Genomic DNA, 20,459 nt, shown 5'->3' on the forward strand with positions numbered 1-20,459 from the left:
AAATCTAAAGCAACTAATAAAACCGGATTATTACTCACAAATGTTTATCATTTGACTCAGACCAAGTAGTAGCGTGCCAACAATTAAACATAACACCTGTATATGTATATATTTATATATGTAAGTAAGATCATGTTTTGGCAAGTAAAAAAATAAAATAAAAACCAGGTAACAATGAAAAACAAAGAAACAAATCCACGCTCACGCTTTCCTCATACCACACCGAGATCTAGAATCTCGTTTTGATAGTGAGAATTATTGTTCCTAGAAGGCTAAGCGATTGGTAACAAGTGCCCAGTTCAACGGCGACAGGTCAAATACATTCCTAACTAAGATAGATAAAAACTTGTATTCTAAAGAATTAAAAATAAACTCACGATTGCGGCAGTTAATGCAAATAACGCTAAGCGTTCGCAAATCATTCATCGCAGGAGCGTTGCTGGTGGCAGTGGCTTTCCTCAGTACTCGACAATTAGTTGTTATTTCTAAGTGTTTTAGATTTGACACAAAATGCAATTCTCGGATAGTAAAAACGAAGGTCGCCAACCTATCGCAGTAGGCATTTTAGAGGCTGGCAATCGCGCTGGTATTGCGGGTGTTGGTGCGAGTAACGAATTGGAATATGAATTTGTGTTGGCGCGAATTGGTAGGTTCAAAATGTTAAGCTACAACTAGTGTAAATTCGCTGGAAATGAAAATCCTGTTTGAAAAATTATTGTGAAAAAACAGCTTTAAAATACATCAGATTTAAAAATGTTAATTTATATATCAAAGCTGCGTAATTTGGTTTAACCCAGAAACCTAATTCTACGAAACGCAAGTTGATTTAATTATTGTGAACAAAGTGTTAAGAAATCAGAGCAACCAAGTTATCTGAAACAATTAAAATTGTATTGAAAATGAGACTATTTATGATCGTTAAGGCATCAAAAAAAAACAAAAAAAAGGTTAAAACAAGAATAAAAAAGAAATAAAAATAAAATTGTGTTCAAATTGGAGTAGTTTTGTTTAGAAATAAAATCGGCTTGGTTTCTGAGAAAAAAATGTCTCCGAATATGCTGCACCTGCTAGCGTAAATTTTAAAGTTCCAGTGAAAACTTATACTGGAACTAAAACTAACATTTCTGTGATTTTTTTAAATTTTAAAACTCAAGTGAAACCGCTAATTATATATACAATTTTCTATTAATAAAATAGTATTTATCGGAATCTTTACAAATATATTAAAAACGAAAAAGTCGTTCTATTACATCTTTTCCGAATGAAAAGATTAAATTTTATATAAGATATTTCCGTAAAAATATCCTAGTATTTTAAGGGATTTATCAAAAAGTGGACAGCACTCCGTAAAAATAAAAAAAGTTATTTTATTGGTTACTCTTTTAATTTCAGTTATTTCAAAATTTAATAAAGTGAAACTATTACATTTTATATGAAAACATGTATCAGTGTATTTATCGGAATTTGTACAAATTGTGAACTACACTCTAAAAATAAAAACAAAAAAGGCGTTTTATTTAATTTAAAATCAGTCGCATTCCGACGAATTGCACGTCTGATTGTTTTAGATCGTCGAATAAAATGTCCTTCAGCACTCTGGCAGTACCAGTAGCTTCAGTGGTGTGGGTTCAGTTTCTTCATAATATTTAGGAGAAACAGGATAATTACGTCCAAGAAGGATTCCTACAAAAAAAATTGTATATATCACGGCGAAGACCATGAATTTCACTGCTAAAAATATGTATAGCTGTCTTACCGATTTTGTTGCCATAACTGTTTTAACATCAGCTGTAAACTTTTATTTTACCGCGCCATTTGCATGCACAAATGCAGCGATCTGATTTGCTTGATGCCATTTTGAAAATGAATTGTTAATACAGCAATGTGCCCACATGAGAAAACCGCACAAAGCCGAGAAAAATCCACATATATGATGAAATCCAAATGAATAAAGTGAAGTGAATGAATATGCATGAAAGGCGTATATTTCTTTAAAGTGGAACTGCAAACTTTAAACAACATTAAAACAGCTCCAGATAAGCCCCTTTATAGCTGGAATATGAACTTCACGTGGCGACGACTGGAAAACAAAAGGCGTGAGAAACTATTGCTCATTTTAGTGCCTCGAAATTTTGAAATTTGAAAGGTCGAGCCAAGAAGCACCGAGAGATTTGGTATCTTGGTAAAAAGCCCATTGTATTTAAAGCTCTGGTAAGCGAAAGGGTAGATAGTCAAGGAGGAAAGGAGAGAAGTAACAGAAGGAAAAATATAGGATATGATAGAGGAATAGAGGTAGTTAGACCTGTGAGAATTTATCGGATTCTTTGATAAATCTGAAAATATTCTTCAGTGTGAGAGAACGAAATTTACTTGTTCTCATGGCATCGGAACCCAAAATTCGTAACCTTGCTCTAGCGAATGCTGGATACTCACAGAGAAAATGCACCTCCTCTAAGCAAGGCAGGTAAATCGGTCCCCAATGATTGGTGGTCCTCAATGGTGGTCATATGTTGACTCCATGGATTGTGTCGTGTAATAATTCCGACCATCAACCGAACGGCTTTTCTTCCAAGTTTTAGAAGAAAGTACGGCAGTTTTCTGTTCGGAGCGTTTTATTTACAGTCTGAATCAGAAAAAAGGAACCACGATTATTCATGAATTATAAAACATATATATTTAAAATTTCTTTTACATGAAAGTATGTACAAAACTACGAGTAGCAATTACTCAATAAGCCGCGTAGTCTCCATCGTTGTAGTTGGCATCTTCTTCATATGATAGTATAGGATATGTTCGCCTCCTTTAGTCGACGTTCGATGGTGTTGACACTCACATCTATTCCCTTTTTAGCAAGAACTGATCGTGCTTGGCGTAGTCGCAGAGAAGGGTCCCGCTTAAAAAATTGGACGATTACTTAATCCTGCTTTTATGTTCTCACTCCGCTTCAAGCCGCGCTCGGTAAAGTCATCAACATTTTTATGCATCTTATACCACTTTTGCAGCCGAAAAAAGCAGAATGAAATATATTTTGAAGTTACCGGTTTTTTTTCTTCTGACACAAACGGTAAATTGCATACATAATCGCTAATCAAATTCATGATTCCTGCAGAACTGATTCCGATTATTGGCTCTGGTCTCGTGAGGGCACCGCTGATCCACAGTTGGCCAATTCATCGGAAATTTCATTCCCTTGAACCCCGTAGTGTTCTGAAACCCATATAAGTACGGGCTTATTCTCTATTGCAACAGAATTAAGCTTTTTCTTACATTCTTGAACAATCTTTGAGGTTTGTTTGTGTACTCCAGTGTTTTAACGCAGCCTGACTGTCACTAAAAACTGATAAAATTTATCAATATTTACTGATTAGAAAATGTCCCAATAAGACTTAATTAGAGTTTATGTAAATTCACAACAAGCTGGCATTGGTTCAGTATGTGGAAGGGGAGTTCACCACACTAGTTAAAAAAGCTCAACTTAAGGAGTGAAAACATACTCAAGCTGAGAGTTTTAGAGAGGAATTGTATAAGTATATCATTTGTATGCAAGAATGATCGATTACAAAATTGCGTTGATGTATCAATAAATAAACAAGAAAGAGAATGGCGTTGTAGGATAAATTTGCTTGTGAATAACAATAAAAATGCAAAATAATACAACAATAAAATGAATACAAGTACTATACAGTATTATTATGTCAGCAAATCAGCTGATTTTAATAAATTCACTAAGAGAAAGATAGCGGTTCCCATATGTCGCCCCAACTGTATTCTTTCCAAAGCTACATTTATCTAAATTGTGGCAATTTTTTGTCATTGTAATCGTCCTCGATGCGGTACCAGCTGATGGTAGCAGAGGAAGAGGAAGGACTCCTCTACGTGGAAAGATCAGGTAGAGAAGCACTTGGCTTCACTTGGTGTTTCCAAGTGGTTAGCACTTGAAAGAAACGACGCTTTGTTAAACTCGGCTAAAATCTCGTAAGCGGTTATCGCGCCAGCCAAGAAGAAGAATTGTCTAAAAGATACCAGAGCAAGAAAATGAATACAAAAGTTTTTGTCAACCGTCTGGCTACTTACTATACACAGAAATACCAGAGCACGTTCATTCTCACCATTCAATTGAAAATATCATTGCTTTAAGGAAAACATTGAAAAATATAACAGTTTGTCAATTGAGCGGCGTTTGCAGCCGTAGGCAATGTCGGCAATTCGCTTATCTCATCATAAAAAACCGGATAGTTTTGCCGAAGTAACCTCATCTCCATTTAAATGGATAAGGAAGTAATTATAACTTGCGTATTTAGGCAATGGGAATGCCTAAATGTCATCAAAAATCTTGCAAAAACTATCGGCATCTGTAAACATGTATGTGTGTATGTATGTATGTATTCTACATTTCAGAAATATAATTTATAATTCATAAACCGCCTCTACTCTATATGCCAATCAACACAATATGAATTCTCATTAAAAATACGTGTTTTATTTGAATGAAAGAAGTAAATACGAAATTGAAAGGGTCTGAATACTCGAAAATAGCGTTCCTTTCATCGGCGATGTGTTTTTCTGAACCACGTAAAAGTTATACGAACTAAATAAGATGGATGTGGTGAGCTTAAATTTTAAGCTATAAAAAGACTTTTGATCGTTGAAATAGCGCATTTTGTGGAACAAAAGTCAAATTTCTTTTAAGAAATTTTCTGGAAGAGTTTGTGAGGTATTAATAATATTAGTTTTAATAGTTGAAATGCTCTTGTATGGCACTACGTTCGGCATAAGACATCACTCAAGTGTTCATCACATCTTTTCACTAATTCAGCTGCATGCAGTGGCGGACCTATGTTTAGTAAGGTTATAATTATTTTTTTAATATTCTACTTTTTCTTCCAACAGAAATATTACATTACAAATATTCTAATTTAAGGCTAAAAAAAGCTTTAAAAATTCGTTTAATAAGTAAATTACAATTTCCACCAAACGCCCTTTAATGTTTTTGTAATCTTATATGAAAACAGCGAAGCAGCGAACAACAAAATGTGTACATAAACACCTACTCTTAAAATTAATTATGCAATAATAAAAATTAATTTCGACATTCGTTTCAAGTGTTCAAAAATAACATAAAAATTGTGGTGAATATTGAGTATCCGATTTCAGTGACCGCTACAGCAGATCCACCTGAATTAGAGCAATGAGCGACTCCTTGTCAAGTGGTCCAAATATTCTGGACATGGCCTTAAATTTTTTTTTAAAACTAGTTTATTTCATGGTCTTGAGTATAACAAGAAGCTAACTGAAAAAATTTAACAATTTTCAGACTTATCCAATATTGAACATTTTGATATGGATATATTTTTTTTATTTTTAAGATTAAAGTTTATTGAATTTTTTTTTATTTTTTATTCAAAGTATTTTAACCTGGTTTTTCCCTTGCTCGCTTTTCGTATTTGAATAAAACTCGAAAAGTTAATACAATTTCACTGTGGGGATTACTGAGCATAGTCTCAGCTATTAATAAAAAACATAAGCCAAAAGTATTTTCACAAAAGAATTTAAATCATAATTCGCTCCAAGAAATACAAATAAAAAAATTTATAAAAAAGTAAAAAATAAGTGAAGATATTTGATTTTAAAAAACTGTGTATCAAAACTTTCAACAATGATAAACTTCAAAATTATCAAAGTTTTCCAACATTTTTCAATTTACTGATATTATTCTCAAACCTACTAATAAGCCAATTTTCAGAAAACCGAATAGAGTATAATATAGGGTGGGCCATGCATTTTGAATCGGCTATAAAAAAAAACTAATCAATATTTTTTCAAACTTTTTTTTTATTTTGAAGACTGAAAATTGTCATTTATGAATGAAAAATAATATCGTTCAAATGACTGCCACGACTGGCTTTACAGTAGGCTATTCGATCAACCCAATTTTAAAGCACATATTCGATAGTTTGGGCTCCAATTTCATGAATGGCAACTTCGATTTCGTGTTTTAAAGCATCAATCGTCTCTGGATGGTTCGCATAGCATTTGTTCTTAACGGCTCCCCACAAAAAATAGTACAACGGGCTTAAATCACAGCTCCGAGGTGGCAAATTGATATCGGAGTTTCGGCTGATTATTCGGTTTTCAAAAACGGTAGCCAAGAAGACTCACCACTTTGGAAATAGGTTTTCAATATTTCTCAATTTTGTTCAAGTATATAACGTCCGATTTCATAAATGTCCGACCTTTAAGTAAATTATGAACACATTTGACATGTCATTTGTGTTACCATTCTCAAAAAAAAAAATAGGTGGTTCAAACGCTATATGGTCTACCCTGTAAAAAGTTAATTGTGAGAAAAACTTAATAATTATTAGATTTGTTCAATGTTCAAAATTTTTGCATGGAGCTTTTTTAAATCGAATATTTTCGGGTTTCTTTAGCATTTTAATAATTTTTTTACTGTGTGTTTTTACTTTTTAGGACAAAATATACTTAAAAAATTAATACAAGTGGAAAAAATTTTATTTTTGTTCAAAATATTTGAACTTGGTTTTTCCTTGTCTCGCTGTACGTATTTCAATATAACTGAAAAAGTTAATGCAGCCCCACTATGGGGATTACTGAGCATAGTCTCAGCTATTAATGGAAAAAAAGTAAAAAACTGAAGAGGGGCTTTTTCACAAATGAGTAAAAATCATATTTTATTCCAACAAATCAGAATAATCAAATTTATGAAAAATAACAAAACAAATTTGACTTTAAAAAACTGCATATAAAATTTTTCAACAATAAATAAATCTCAAAATGATCAAATTTTCCCAACATTTTTTCAATTTACTTATATTAATCTCAAGCCTCAAGCCAATCAAAATTTGTATTAAATAAGTCTTAAAATTATCAACTCTTTTAAGTTCACCTATGTTCATCTCAAGCCCAATAATAAGCCAATTTTCAGAAAACTCGGAAACCATGCCCAAAATAATTGGATAGCTTGACTGTGAATCGCTCCAATGAACTGTGTTATGTTAACTTTCAAGGCATTAGACTTTCAATTTCAGCAAAATTAATAGGACTATGAATAAGTTCGTGCGGTTTTACAACAGATGGCGTAACTTGATTATTATTCCATCGATCCACATTTCCAAACATTCATTGGAGAGCTACTGTCGTAAGGCACAAACGTCAGTATAAGTTTTTTATTTGAAGCGTAAACAACAATATTTTTACCACACTTGAAAATGTCGAATTTCGTGCCAAATAATGTGTTTTTGCGGGGAATTCTTCTTCATTATTTTAATATGAAGAAAAAAGCAGCCGAAAGTCATCGTATCTTGGTGGAAGTTTATGGTGAGCATGCTCTATCTGAGCGAACGTGCCAGAAGTGGTTTGCACGCTTTAAAAGTGGTGATTTTGGCTTGGAAGACGAAGAACGCGAGGGTGCGCCGCCAAAGTTCATGGATACCGAATTGGAGGAATTGCTCGATCAAGATCCAGCTCAAACGCAAGAAGAGGTTGCAAAAACTTTGGGAGTTGATCAATCAACCATTTCCAAACGTTTAAAAGCCATGGGAATGATCCGAAAGGTAGGCCATTGGGTGCCGTATGAATTGAAGCCAAGAGACGTTGAACGCCGTTTTATGGCATGCGAACAACTGCTTCAACGGCACAAAAGAAAGGGTTTTTTGCATCGAATTGTGACTGGCGATGAAAAGTGGGTCCATTACGACAATCCAAAACGTCGGGCAACGTATGGATACCCTGGCCATGCTTCAACATCGACGTCGGCGCAGAATATTCATGGCCTGAAGGTTATGCTGTGTATCTGGTGGGACCAGCTGGGTGTTGTGTATTATGAGCTACTGAAACCGAATGAAACGATTACGGGGGATGTCTACCGACGACAATTGATGCGTTTGAGCCGAGCACTGCGAGAAAAACGGCCGCAATACGCCGATAGACACGACAAAGTTATTTTGCAACATGACAATGCTCGGCCACTTGTTGCACAAGTGGTCAAAACATACTTAGAAACGCTCAAATGGGATGTCCTACTCCACCCGCCGTATAGTCCAGACCTTGCGCCATCCGATTACTATCTCTTCCGATCGATGCAACATGGCCTGGCTGACCAGCACTTCCGTAATTACGATGAAGTCAAAAAATGGATCGATTCGTGGATTGCGGCAAAACCGACCGAATTTTTCACAAAGGGAATCCGTGAATTGCCAGAAAGATGGGAAAAAGTAGTAGTAAGCGATGGACAATATTTTGAATATTAAATTTGTAACCATTTTACGTCAATAAAGTTTCAAATTTCGAAAAAAACCGCACGAACTTATTCATAGTCCTATTATATGAAAAAGTCTAGCGTGGTCAAAGCGCAGGATCTTGATGACCAATGCACATTGTCTCTGCGAGATACATACCCACAAATCGTTTCTAATAAAATTGTATCATTTGCACGTGCTGCTCAATCATGTAATATGCTACTGCGTCGTGAAATCCGTGACTGAATAATAAATCACACAGTTCATAGACACCGCAAACACAATACGACCGCCAACATCGACCCGTCTCGATAAGAAAATTCTACACTTTTGTTTTTATTATGACTCCAAAACTTAATTTCTATTGACTCAGTGCTTCCTTTTGCCGCCCGAATGAGTTGGTGCGAGACTACTATTTGGTAGGGCCCGGGTTAGAAACCCAATGTGGGCATGAAACACCAAAAGCTAGAAAATATTTTTTTTATTTCTGTATATCTACCATGAAAAAGCTCCTCACAAAGAACTAGAAAACATTCGCAAAAGTATATGGAAATTTGTAAGCAAAATTCGGTGCATTAACATGACTGTTAAAATGCCGTTTAATTTTTTGATTTTGGATGATTTGAACTTTTTCTATCGTGGAAGCCGATTTGTTATTGTTTTTTGTGAGAGCAGATATGTGACAATCTCTGAATTGAATTAGTTTTTATTAATAAACAATTTTTTTTGCTTTCGATGACTGTTTTAAGGAATAATGTAAAAAAATTCTAGTAAAAAACGTGGTTTAGCTTATATGGCTATATACAAGGCGGCGCAAAATTGATCATTCATTTGTGTTTTTGAATAACTTAAAAAAAAATATTTTGAGACATGATAATCTTTATTTTGGCTCCATTGCTTGTCTGTTTGCATACTGCAGCTGTCAAGTTCAGAAATGTCTATTAGCGACATTCATTTTGCGTCACCTTGTAGTTTAGCTAACTCAATCATAATCATTTGGAATAGGTTTTACGATATTTTTAAAAAAATCTTCTTTATTCTTCATATTACATATTTTCAAAGCTTGTCTAACATTCTTGCTTAGGATTCGGAAAGACACAATGGATATTACTCTTCATCTCCGGCTTGTTAACACTCGGCTCCATGGCCACCCAAACGTCAGTGGGTATCATGGCCATAGCATCACAATGTGAATTTGGCATGAGTCAAGGTGAAAAGGGCATAATGATGGCGGCATGTGTGACAGGCATTTTTCTATCCACATACTTTTGGGGCTATGCCAGTGATGCCATCGGCCGTCGTTCGGTACTCTTCTATGGCATGCTGGCCACCAACTTGCTACAATTGATCTCAATGTTCATTACAAATATATGGGCTTTCAACGTGGTAAACTTATTAATGGGCGTAAGGTGTGTACGATTACATAAAGCAAATGATTTCCATAATAAAATGTAAAGAACTATGAATTATTTATTACAGTTTGGGAGGCGTTTCAGCAGCCATTTACGCATACCTCGGTGAATTCAATACTGACAAACATCGCGCAGTAGTTATAAATTATTCAACGATGTTCGTAAGCATCGCAGCGATTTATATGCCAGGTATGTGCTTACTCTACAAAGCTGATACATACATACATGTATATATGTATAAAAATATATTATTTGCATATGAGTGCTCGTAGAAAATTAGCCAGGGAAAGATTTAATTAAATATTCAGCAAATATTCATATTTATACACTCATAATTTAAATAAATTTAAATTTGCATATCTCTATCGAATTATTGCCCTTAATGGTTATCTAAGAAAATACTCCCCTTGTAATTGAATTAATTTAAAATATCTCCGCGTAAAGTAAAATAAATTGAAGCTTAAAACTTAAACTTTTTTAAATAGAATAGAAAATAATGGGTGTTTTTTAGCTTCATAAAAACTATCGATATCGATAATTAGAATGGCAACTGTGTTGACATTTTTTTTCAGTGAGGTTTGGCAATCTATCTTCAATCGTTTAATACCAGAACTATTTCACATTGTGCAAATTTAATAAAAAAATAAGCGGTTCGCGAAGTTCATAAAGCGCTGATGGCAACATCGGTTCTTTTTTCTTTCGAAATGAGGAAGGAGCTGCCGTTACGGTGAATGGCAAGCGCTATGGAGCCTGATTGAATTGCAACTGCAGTCTATGATATTCAAAAAATAACTGCCATCAATTTATCTACCAGATTATATTAAAAAAAAAAAAATCATTTCAACAATGCCTCTTCTAAGGTCCAAATCGGAATAAATGGAATCTCCAAGTGGCTCCGGAGCTGGCGCTTGAAAGTGAACGAAAATAAATCTTCACATATAACCCTTACCACAAGGAATACCACTTGCCCACAAATCAACCTAAATCTTACCTCAATTCCGCAATGCGACACTGCCAAATACCTAGGCATTCCTTCCCGTGAGAAGTTAGCATGTAAACTTTCTCAAATATGCTAACCACAAAAGAGGTTCCAAAGTTCCTAGGCATAAAATCGGACCAGGACTAATTTTCTGGGCTCAAATAAAACACACAGCCGCCAAGTTGGCATCCCTACTCAGTAGACTGATGGCAAATGAAACGGGAAATAATGGTAGCTACCACGCTCTACGGAGTTGACCTGTAGGCAAGTGCGCTAAAGGCAAATCGCCGGTGTAAGCTCCCAGTATCAATACAACGAACTGTAGCTCTAAGAGTTGCGTCTGCCTAGTATCAGGGCCAGCTGTTCAAGTGATAAACGGTTCAACACCGACAGATTTACTAGTCATGGAGAGGAAAAAGTTGTGGGCGTTAAAGAACGAGAGGATGGAATAAGGAGTTTGCTAACTTGCAGCGCACGAAAGAAAGGACGAAATGATAAGGCTATGGCAAAACCGCTAGAGAAACGAAACCCGTGGCAGATACACGGCCAGGCTAATAAAAGACTTTACCACATGGTACCGCAGGAACTTCGGTGAAGTAATTTTTTATATAACCCAAATGCTTTCAGGCCACGGGTATTTTCCGAAATACCTGTTCAAAACTGGGAAATGGAACACCCCACATGCATATACGGTGATGTAGCCGAAGATGATGCTGAACACATCTTTTTCCAATGTATGCTTTGGGAACAAGAATATCGAACGTTGGAAAATGCAGTCTGTCACATAACCACTGAAAATGTAATCGACAATATGCTAAGCAGCGAGGAAACGTGGGAAATCATCAGGGTTTCGCAGAAAAAATTCTCCGCATAAAAAAGCGGGACCTGTAGGCTAGGACACAAGCATAGAGCTTCTAATGAGGAAGATGGTACGCCACTCTGAAGTAAAGCATTGGGTTTTCCAGGGGGAGTTTTTTACACTCCGGCCATACCATTGGTGTGACGGCAGCTTTGATGATGTATTAAAGGCACAGGTTTCTAAAAATAAGGGTCAAAATGACCCACAAATGTTCCATAAAAATATGCCAAATAAAAAGCCAATATTAATGGTAAATGTATTGAAGCTTTATACTCTTTGTTTGAAACAATTACGATCAACTTGAGACCAAATTAGGAAAACCCCAAAAATTAAAAAAATATTACGTTTAGGAGCAAAACGACAGGTGGTCCAATTCCGTTCAATTCTCTTCCTCTTTAATAATTTAATATTTATGACAATAAAAAAAAATTTAGTTGAATATCTTCTTTCAAACCAAATAAATTTTAAGTAGATATTTTGTTTTTTGCTTGCCCGACTTTCAATGTGATTGACTGCATATCGAATTCTTACTTTTTGCTTGTCCAATTTTGCCGCACAATGCAATTCATATATTAGTTTGGGGAAAAGGAAATCCATTATTTTTGCGTTAATGGTTTAAAACTGTTTTATGGTGGTCGGTCTTTAGCTACAGGGCGATGCTACGAATACCAACATGCCGGTTCACTTTGATTATTTTTGTGATCTATCGACATTTTTGACATTAACGTCATAATTTGTTTAACAGGAAAATTGCCTGAACAGAATCGACGAAATCAAAATTGCGCATTATTAACTGTTACAGACCGGCACTATAAATATAATTCACAATTTCTGCGACGTGGCTTGCATTTTCGACTTTATCAAAGAGAAATTGTATTGTAAAATATAACGAATTTTCTCTTTGTTGACTTCTGTTGTTAACATCCTGTGAATCTCAACTGAACGAAGCAAACAAAAAATAGTAAAAGAATTCTTTTCGTGTGAAACCTTGACAACTAGCATAAACTTTAAATTTTTTGACCTATACTTTGTGAGATATCGATCACTACAGCCGAGAAAATAATGGACTTTTTTTTCCAAAAAATATATGCCCTTTGCTTCGATATAGAATTTTTCACATATTTGGCAATTTATGTACCAAATGAGGTACATACGCTTTCTTTAGGAATGTTGTTTAGGATTATTCTTTTTTTAAATTATTTTCTTTTTTGTGAGAAGCTTCCCATTGGTGCTGCATTATCATGCAAAAGCGACTAGCCACCCATTGCTTAATAATCAATTATTTTCACTTCCGATTTCTTATTACTTTTAATTTTTCGCTGTTTCCTGGTGAAAATCCTCTCTGTAGACGACTAGGTTTTTCAGCATCGCTAAGTGCTTCCTACATAATTGGAATCACTTCTGTCCTCGTAAATTCGCATATGGGATAAACAATCATCACCATATGCTTTTAGAAGCTATCGGTGTACAAAAAATATGTCATAATATTAATACTAAGTTAAAGACAAAAATCAGTCGCAGCTCTTTATTTGGAATATGACGTAATAATTAAAGTTATTTATATCCGATTGAAATAATAACACAATGCTGGACTAGTAAATTGAGGTCAAATTCAATTCAATTCATATTCGATGCAGATGACTTCCCAATACAAAGTATTTGCCATAAGTTCTTTTTACTTCTGAAAAATTAGTTTTTTAGAATGGAAGTTGTTTTTATGTATGAATAGAAGCAAATATAAGTGCAGTTTATACTATTATCTATTACGAGTATACAGCAAATTCATAATTTTTAAAAACCTTTTTCTTTGCATTTTCAGCTACCTGTTGGTTGGTCCTCTCTGCAGACTGGTCACTTCACATAAGCGACAGTTTTGTTTTTCGCCCTTGGCGTTTGATAATTCTCTTTAATTTATTGCCAGGTTTAATTGGAGCGCTGTTGCTGTATCCCTTTCCGGAAAGTCCAAAGCTATTGTTGGCACAGGATAAGGAATACGAGGCCATTGCTGCACTGGAATGGATTTGTAAATTTAATTGCGGTCGTTCACTCGGTAGTGTTTTAGAAAATGATACAGATTTCAAATTGAAGCCAGAACAAATTGGTGACGATGATTTGCGCAGTGGGGGTGGTGGTGTTTGTGGCATACTCGTGAGCATTTGGAGAGCTACAGTGCCGCTCTTCCACAAACCACATTGCATAAATTTCATACTAAGCATTGTTTCAGTGTTTGGCATGTTTCTCACTTCGGCGGGTATGCAAATTTGGTATCCGGAAATTGTTAATCGTTCATCGGGCGAAAATGCCGGTAACAGTTCATCAGTGTGTGAGATTTTGGAAGCTTCATTCGAAAAACAACGCCTAAATGCGACCACAGTCGATGCTGAGGTAAAATATAATATTTAATACTAACTAAATGGCGTGCATGCATGTGTGGATGTACGTACGGATGTATGCACGTATGGAATTGCATATCATTCAGATTTGTAGAGAAGTGTTGTATACTTACCATTCAGTATATATTCTATATATTTCAATCTCCTCTCCTCCCGAGAGACTATCGTCAAGTATTACTTATACATTGCGAAAGGGGGAAGGCGATTAGTCGCCGCTGTTGTGTCTCAGTCGTTCCAAATGTCTCATCTCTTTCATAGTCTTGTTATACAAATGTTTTCGGCTTGGTGGTTCTCCAAAGGCTCTGTGGAGTTTTCCTCTCGCAGAACGCAAGCGCGAGCATATAAGTGCATATGAATAATACATGGTAAATATCCTTTACGACGTTTTCTTCCCAGTAGTCAAAGTGGGGGTTGTCATCGTGGTTGAACAAGTGTAGATATGCTTTTAAGCAGCCATGCCCACTCAAGAATTGGGTCAGGTAAAAGTCTACTTCGATCTGTGGCCTCATTAGCTCTGTACCTTTGTGAACACTACTCTACTGTCACTACCAGAGTGTCACTCGGTAGCACTAAAACGCCTTTTTGATACCATTTTGAGACTACCAACGGGCAGATATCTACAGCCCACCCGAGCTGTTGTTGTAATGGAGAAGGTTGATGGGATTTAGGTTGGAACACTGCTGTCGAAGAAAGGAGTAGACAGTATTCTTAACAGTCTGGCTGCCAAACACGAACATTTAGAGAGAAAGTGTTCAATAGGGTCCTTCTCTGAGAGGATCTTACAGCTTCTGCAAAGTGGATTAAATAGTAAACCCAGCTTTTTTGCGTGAGTGTCTGGCCCGTTGGTTTTGTCCAATGTCCGGTAAAGACAGCTACAAGTACGGAAATTGATTGGCGTGGCGTCCACAAGACTGTTTGCTTTTTGCATCCATTGCACTGGGGCCATAGGGTTTTTAAAATAGCACACGAAGAAATGGAGCTTTGATCTATGCTTTCTTGAGAAATAAGATGTGCATTTCCCATTTAACGGCGGCCGTCGTGGCCGAATGGGTTGGTGCGTGATTACCATTCCGAATTCAGAGAGAGAACGTTGGTTCGAGTCTCGGTGAAAGATCAAAAATTAAGAAAAAGTTTTTTTCTAATAGCGGTCGCCCCTCGGCAGGCAATGGCTAACCTCCGAGTGTATTTCTGCAATGAAAAAGCTCCTCATAAAAAAAAACTTTCTGCCGATTGGAGTTGGCTTATAACTGTAGGTCCCTCCATTTGTGCAACAACATAAACACGCACACCACAAATGGGGGGTGGAGCTCGGCCAACACCCAAAAAGGGTGTACGCGCCAATTATATATATATATATATTTCCCCTTTAACAACAGTCAGGGGAGGAGGTGGGAGACCTTTGAGACCAATTCAGTCGACTCCTTCTTGGCAAGCTTATCAGCAGTTTCATTTTCAACCTGGAATCCAGATCAGAGAAATGTTACCTGCATACTGAAGAGGTTTGATTTCCTCCTTACAGGAGTTGACCAATTTGGCGTTGAGCTATTTACAATATTTCCTGAAACTAATACCTCAAACCTCCGTGAGTATTTCTGTAATGAAAAAGCTCCTTATCAAACACTTGCCATTCGGAGTTGGCTTGAAACTGTAGTGGGTAATCCCATATATGACAATATGGGCCACTCTGTCCCTTTACTTTTTTATTTTATTCTCTGATGAAGAATGCGCCTTAGATTGGTAGGAAATCCACATCAAAATAGTTTTTTTAATCTGGATGCAATTTCCTGAGCTTCGAAACTTGAGATTACTTTGCACTTATATACTGTTTATTCCTCTGATAAAGACACTTTCATTCTACCTGGAGCTTGTAAAAATCACACAAATTTCAATTTACTAAAATTTATTTTGTCGCCTTCAAAGTACTTCTCTCCAGATGCGAGATACATCATGTTTTATAAGAGCTCTCCGGTGTTGTTCTTCACACTGTCAGTGATTCATTTGTATGCTATTTTGTATATATAGCCCCATAAATCTATAATTAAGCGAATAAATCACAGGTAGTCTATATTACGGGACTGACATTCTTTCTTTCATAAAACCATTTTTCATGTGGCTGCATGTGGCACACACAACGTTTTGCGATGCAGGTGTCAGATCCTCTGTATTGGCGGCTAGATAGGAGGGGAAAGCGGGGGAAAGCGGGGCCCCAGTGGTCGTCATATTCGACCGCAAATTCTCTTTAGTTGCCTAGTTTCTAATGTAGAATCAAATGCTATAAGAAAACTGCCCAAAACGGTCCAACAATCGCACGACTGTGATGTAAATCGTCACAATTAATTTATATTTCTCCGTACTTTGAAGAACAACTTAATACAGATTACCAATGATTTATTCCCATAGTTATAGGGTTATGCCGTTGTGGAGCTATGACTAGAGAACGACCGAATATCGATTTTTAAGATCGGACTATATTGAACCGAACATAACATTTTAAAGGCGCCAAGTAATAAACAAGTAATAGTTTTTTAAAAATCCAGTATTATTAGTAAAAAATGCAAAAAAATTAAACATAAGTCGCAATCACATTAATTTCGGATCATAAAAAATACTTATGTTTATAACAATAACAACAAAAAATATATTTTTACATTTGTAGTTATAGGATTTTTTAATACTCATAGTTCAATAATTTTTTATTGTACTGTAAAAAAGCTAAGCGGCATTTTCACCTACCATCTACCGGTAGAGAGCTGACTTGCGTCATCGAACAATTGCTCACTAGCCACAATAGTTTGAGGAGCAGATGATATTTCAAAGCAGCCGAAATTCGGTTATTGCTGCTACGCTTTCCATTACAAGTCTGGGGTGTGGCTTGTTACTTCGAAACGGAATTCAACATTTACTTTAGAGTGAATTTTTTGAAAAACCTTAAAATTAGAAGAAGTAGATATTTATAAGCAGGTTTTCATTCTTAAAAAGCGATTACATAAATCAACGATATTTTTTACCTTAAAGATTAACAGTCGAAAAGAGCTTCATTGGAGATATTTATTCATTGATTGATCTAACTGAATTTATGAAATTTCTGCTGAACTGTTGTTTACACTTGAATATATCAGGAAGACTCGTTATTTCACATATACAGCATGTATAATACAGCTCCATATAGTTTAGAGAAAATTGAATCAATTAGAATTCCCTACGGTTAAAGTTTATTTGATATAATATAATTTATTGGGTCACAGATCGTAAGAGATATCGAAATTATGGCCAACATTTCCAGTGACACACATTTTGGAAAATCTCTGAGGTTATGAGGTAGACTTTCTCGCGAATATTGGCATTCAGGTGGTCCAGAATGTTTTAGGTTTATTAATGTACACATTTTCTTTTAAGTGGCCCTACACAAAAAAGTTCCAGGAACTAAAATCGGGGAAGCGATAGGCCAATCAGAACGGTATATAGTAAATTGTCAAAGTACCTATTCTTAGAGGCATATTACGCCATCCTGTTGTAACTAATAATCCCCGAACTGACTTTCCTCGACGACTGGCTGCAACTCTATAAAGTGGTGCTTGGGGTGTTCAATTGCGACAAACGATGGCGAAAGGAGTTCCCGGAGTTCCCAATCGATAAACAACTGTCAAAGTTATTCAAAGTTCTAATGGATCTATCAAGTATAGATTGTTTACCCTGAACTTGTAAATATATTCTATTAAAAAAGTGCAACGCCATTTGGTCAAAAATCGCAAAATATTTATTTGTATTAATATTTATTGCATCGCCTTCAAAATAGGTTCATACCCGCAAGTGCGCATAGTCGAATCCACAGTGTAAATATGGAAAAAACAAAAGCTAGTACTAATCAGTTAGGGAAAGAGAGACCCAACATTAGCATCCGCTTATAGACCGCTTTGTATACTGAATAGCGCAGGAAAACTCTTTGAGAAACTGATACGTAGGCTTAGCGAAGCAGTAGAGAACAGTGGCGGCCTGTCTGACAGGCAGCATAGTTTTAGAAGTGGCAGATCTAGCCATTAAAAACGTAAAGCTTGAGTCTTTGGTTTGATAAATTTTCCCCCTTTTGGTTTATCCATGAGCATCCCGAAATCTAGGTTATTAAACTTGGTTTCTTAATAATATAACCTAAGATGTACCCCAATGCGTCTTCGTAAAATTCATCGACCTCAATACGATCTTCGATTTTGTTATTGTTCACATGGCTGACTATTTCATCTAACTCATTGGACTCTACAGAGAAATCTACACTGTCAAACTCAGTGCCAGGCCCCTCTGTGTTATCAACTTCGAATTACATTTTTTTTTTTTCTACTTGGCTCATTGTATTCACTGTAGTTCAATCACCAAAATATTTCTTAAGGGTGGTCTAGAAATTTCAAAAAATCGATTTTTTGTTTTTTCGATAATTCGAAAGTATAGTATATGAAGAATATACTGGGAAAATTTCATGGGGAAATTCCAAATATTATAGCTTCTACAGCCCGTTAACTAGGTAAAGAGCGGTCCGCGCGCTCCTTTACCCCAAACTTTAAACTCATTTATCTTGAAACGACTTTTTTCGGCCTGGTGTTGTCAAACAAAACTATTCAACCGAATCATCTGAAGTTTTAATATATTGTTCAAAACATCAATGGATATCGCCCGTACTAGAATCATATTATTATTTCAATTATTTCGTATTCTTTTAATTAAACAACTGAAAAAAACCCGATTTTTAGAGTGTCAAATTTAAAACCGTGCCATTTTGTCAATTTTTTTTTTTAATTCTAGTAGTTATACTGATAAATAATTTTTTAGGGTTTTGAATAGAAGAACTAAAACGGACAACATCGTCTAGGTCAAATTTTTCGGGACGGTCAACTTCAGCGCCATTTTAAAATTTGTTAAAATTAAAAAAAAAAAATTGTTTCATTTTTGTATGTAAAAGAAGTTATATAAAAACCCAACAATGTAAATATCGTTTTTCATTTTTTATTGTAAAAAAAATTCTTGAAAATTCCCTAAATTTTAGATCTCTATACCACCGGGACCCCTTAAAGGCATTTTCCGTAATCGACTACGGTTCTTTCCTCGAATGTGGACTTTTCCAATGAAATTGCTCTCTCAAACCACGACATATAACTCTAATATAATATTCTGTACTTATCTCTTCATCCTCTTAATGGGTCTTTTAAATGATAAATTTACGGTGATTTTTCAGCAGAATGTAAACGATCTTTCAAAAATTTACGCCTAGATATCAGCAGTGAATAATTCCTAGTTAAATAAATTTTAAAAACTCTTACTGTCGGAGATAGAAAAAGAACTAGTAGACCAAAAACTGAAGTCCTGTTGAGAAGATTGCTGCTGTAGGGTAAAGTGTTGCTAGACATCCTTTTACATCGATATCATGACGTTCTCAACAATTAGGCATTCATGAATCAACTACTGGGTGGATTTTATCTGTAGATGTGCGTATTGTAGACATTTAAATGATGTGATTTTTCACATATAATGTAAAGAGCCGCGTTTCTGAAAAGAATCAAAATTTTTAAATGCTCTATTTTAAAACAATATTTAGTCCCTTTATATTGATGTAATATTTTAGAAAATTTGGGAATATGATACTCGTATAATGCCAAATTTTGCTTATACGATTATACTGCCAAGACTGTAATTTTACAAATTATTTGAAACTCTATTTCTTTTTCAGATTTGTGATGATAGCATAACAACAAAGACCTACGTTGACAATATGATTGTCGGCTGTGCATTTTTAGTAGGTTTTGCTATACAGGGTGCGCTATTGAATCCTTTGGGTCGCAAAAACGTCTTATTAGCTGCATTGGCGATTGGCACCTTAAGTGGAATTCTGCTGCATTTCGTTGTTAATACACAAGTGGTCTTAGTGCTATTTTGCTTATACATTCTCATGCCAGGATTGTCCATTTCAATAATGTGTGGCGCAATGGTAGATTTGGTACCGACGCATTTAAGGTGAAGATTAAACATAAAAATATTACCAAATTATAAGTAAATAATAAATACATTTTTTCTCTATTTAAAATTTATAAATTCTGCTTTTCCAATTAGAGCCAAGGCAGTTAGTGTTGGTTTGTCGATGGGCCGTCTGGGTGTGATAGTCGCCTCAAATATGATTGGTGTAATGTTGGAGCCGTATTGTAATACCACTTTTGCCATACTCACAGCATCAATATTGAGTAAGAATACAATTTTTAATATATTAATATTTTTTTATTTTTAACTGATTTATTTACTATTTTTAGTCTGCGGCTTCTTGGTGCATTTCCTGCCAATATAAAGTTATTAATTAATGCTCATGGCTCTAAATAAACGTTGCAAAAGGATTTCTGCGAATTAATAGCGATATAGGTACATAGCGTTATTGTTGATTTCAACACAATTGCCTTTATTTTGCCACGCGTTTGGTATGGATTACAAGCTTTCAATTGTTTATTACCTACAAAATTTGTATTTATGTACATGTCACAATTAAATAAAAATATTTCTTTAGTTTATGCATGTTTTTGTTTTTTG

At 35.4% G+C, this 20,459-nt stretch overlaps 1 protein-coding gene across 1 annotated transcript; it reads left to right on the plus strand.

The window, feature by feature from the left end:
• Positions 1 to 399: 399 nt before the first annotated feature.
• LOC128854971 (synaptic vesicle glycoprotein 2C-like) lies at positions 400 to 20,440 on the plus strand. The gene is made up of 7 exons (XM_054089500.1): positions 400 to 646; positions 9,343 to 9,667; positions 9,738 to 9,859; positions 13,328 to 13,893; positions 19,615 to 19,898; positions 19,995 to 20,122; positions 20,189 to 20,440. The coding sequence occupies exons 1-7, from the start codon at positions 511 to 513 to the stop codon at positions 20,221 to 20,223; spliced, it is 1,596 nt and encodes a 531-aa protein (XP_053945475.1). The 5' UTR covers positions 400 to 510; the 3' UTR covers positions 20,224 to 20,440.
• Positions 20,441 to 20,459: the final 19 nt, after the last annotated feature.

Source organism: Anastrepha ludens, chromosome 2 (genome assembly GCF_028408465.1).
Source record: "Anastrepha ludens isolate Willacy chromosome 2, idAnaLude1.1, whole genome shotgun sequence".
In the NCBI taxonomy this organism is placed as follows: Eukaryota; Metazoa; Arthropoda; class Insecta; order Diptera; family Tephritidae; genus Anastrepha; species Anastrepha ludens.

Bases quoted from the DNA above. Each gene is read 5' to 3' on its own strand.
- LOC128854971 (XM_054089500.1), top strand. From the start codon at position 511: ATGCAATTCTCGGATAGTAAAAACGAAGGTCGCCAACCTATCGCAGTA. The intron at 9,860-13,327 runs GTATGTGCTTAC...TTGCATTTTCAG, and splicing joins CGCAGCGATTTATATGCCAG to CTACCTGTTGGTTGGTCCTC. The intron at 13,894-19,614 runs GTAAAATATAAT...TTTCTTTTTCAG, and splicing joins CGACCACAGTCGATGCTGAG to ATTTGTGATGATAGCATAAC.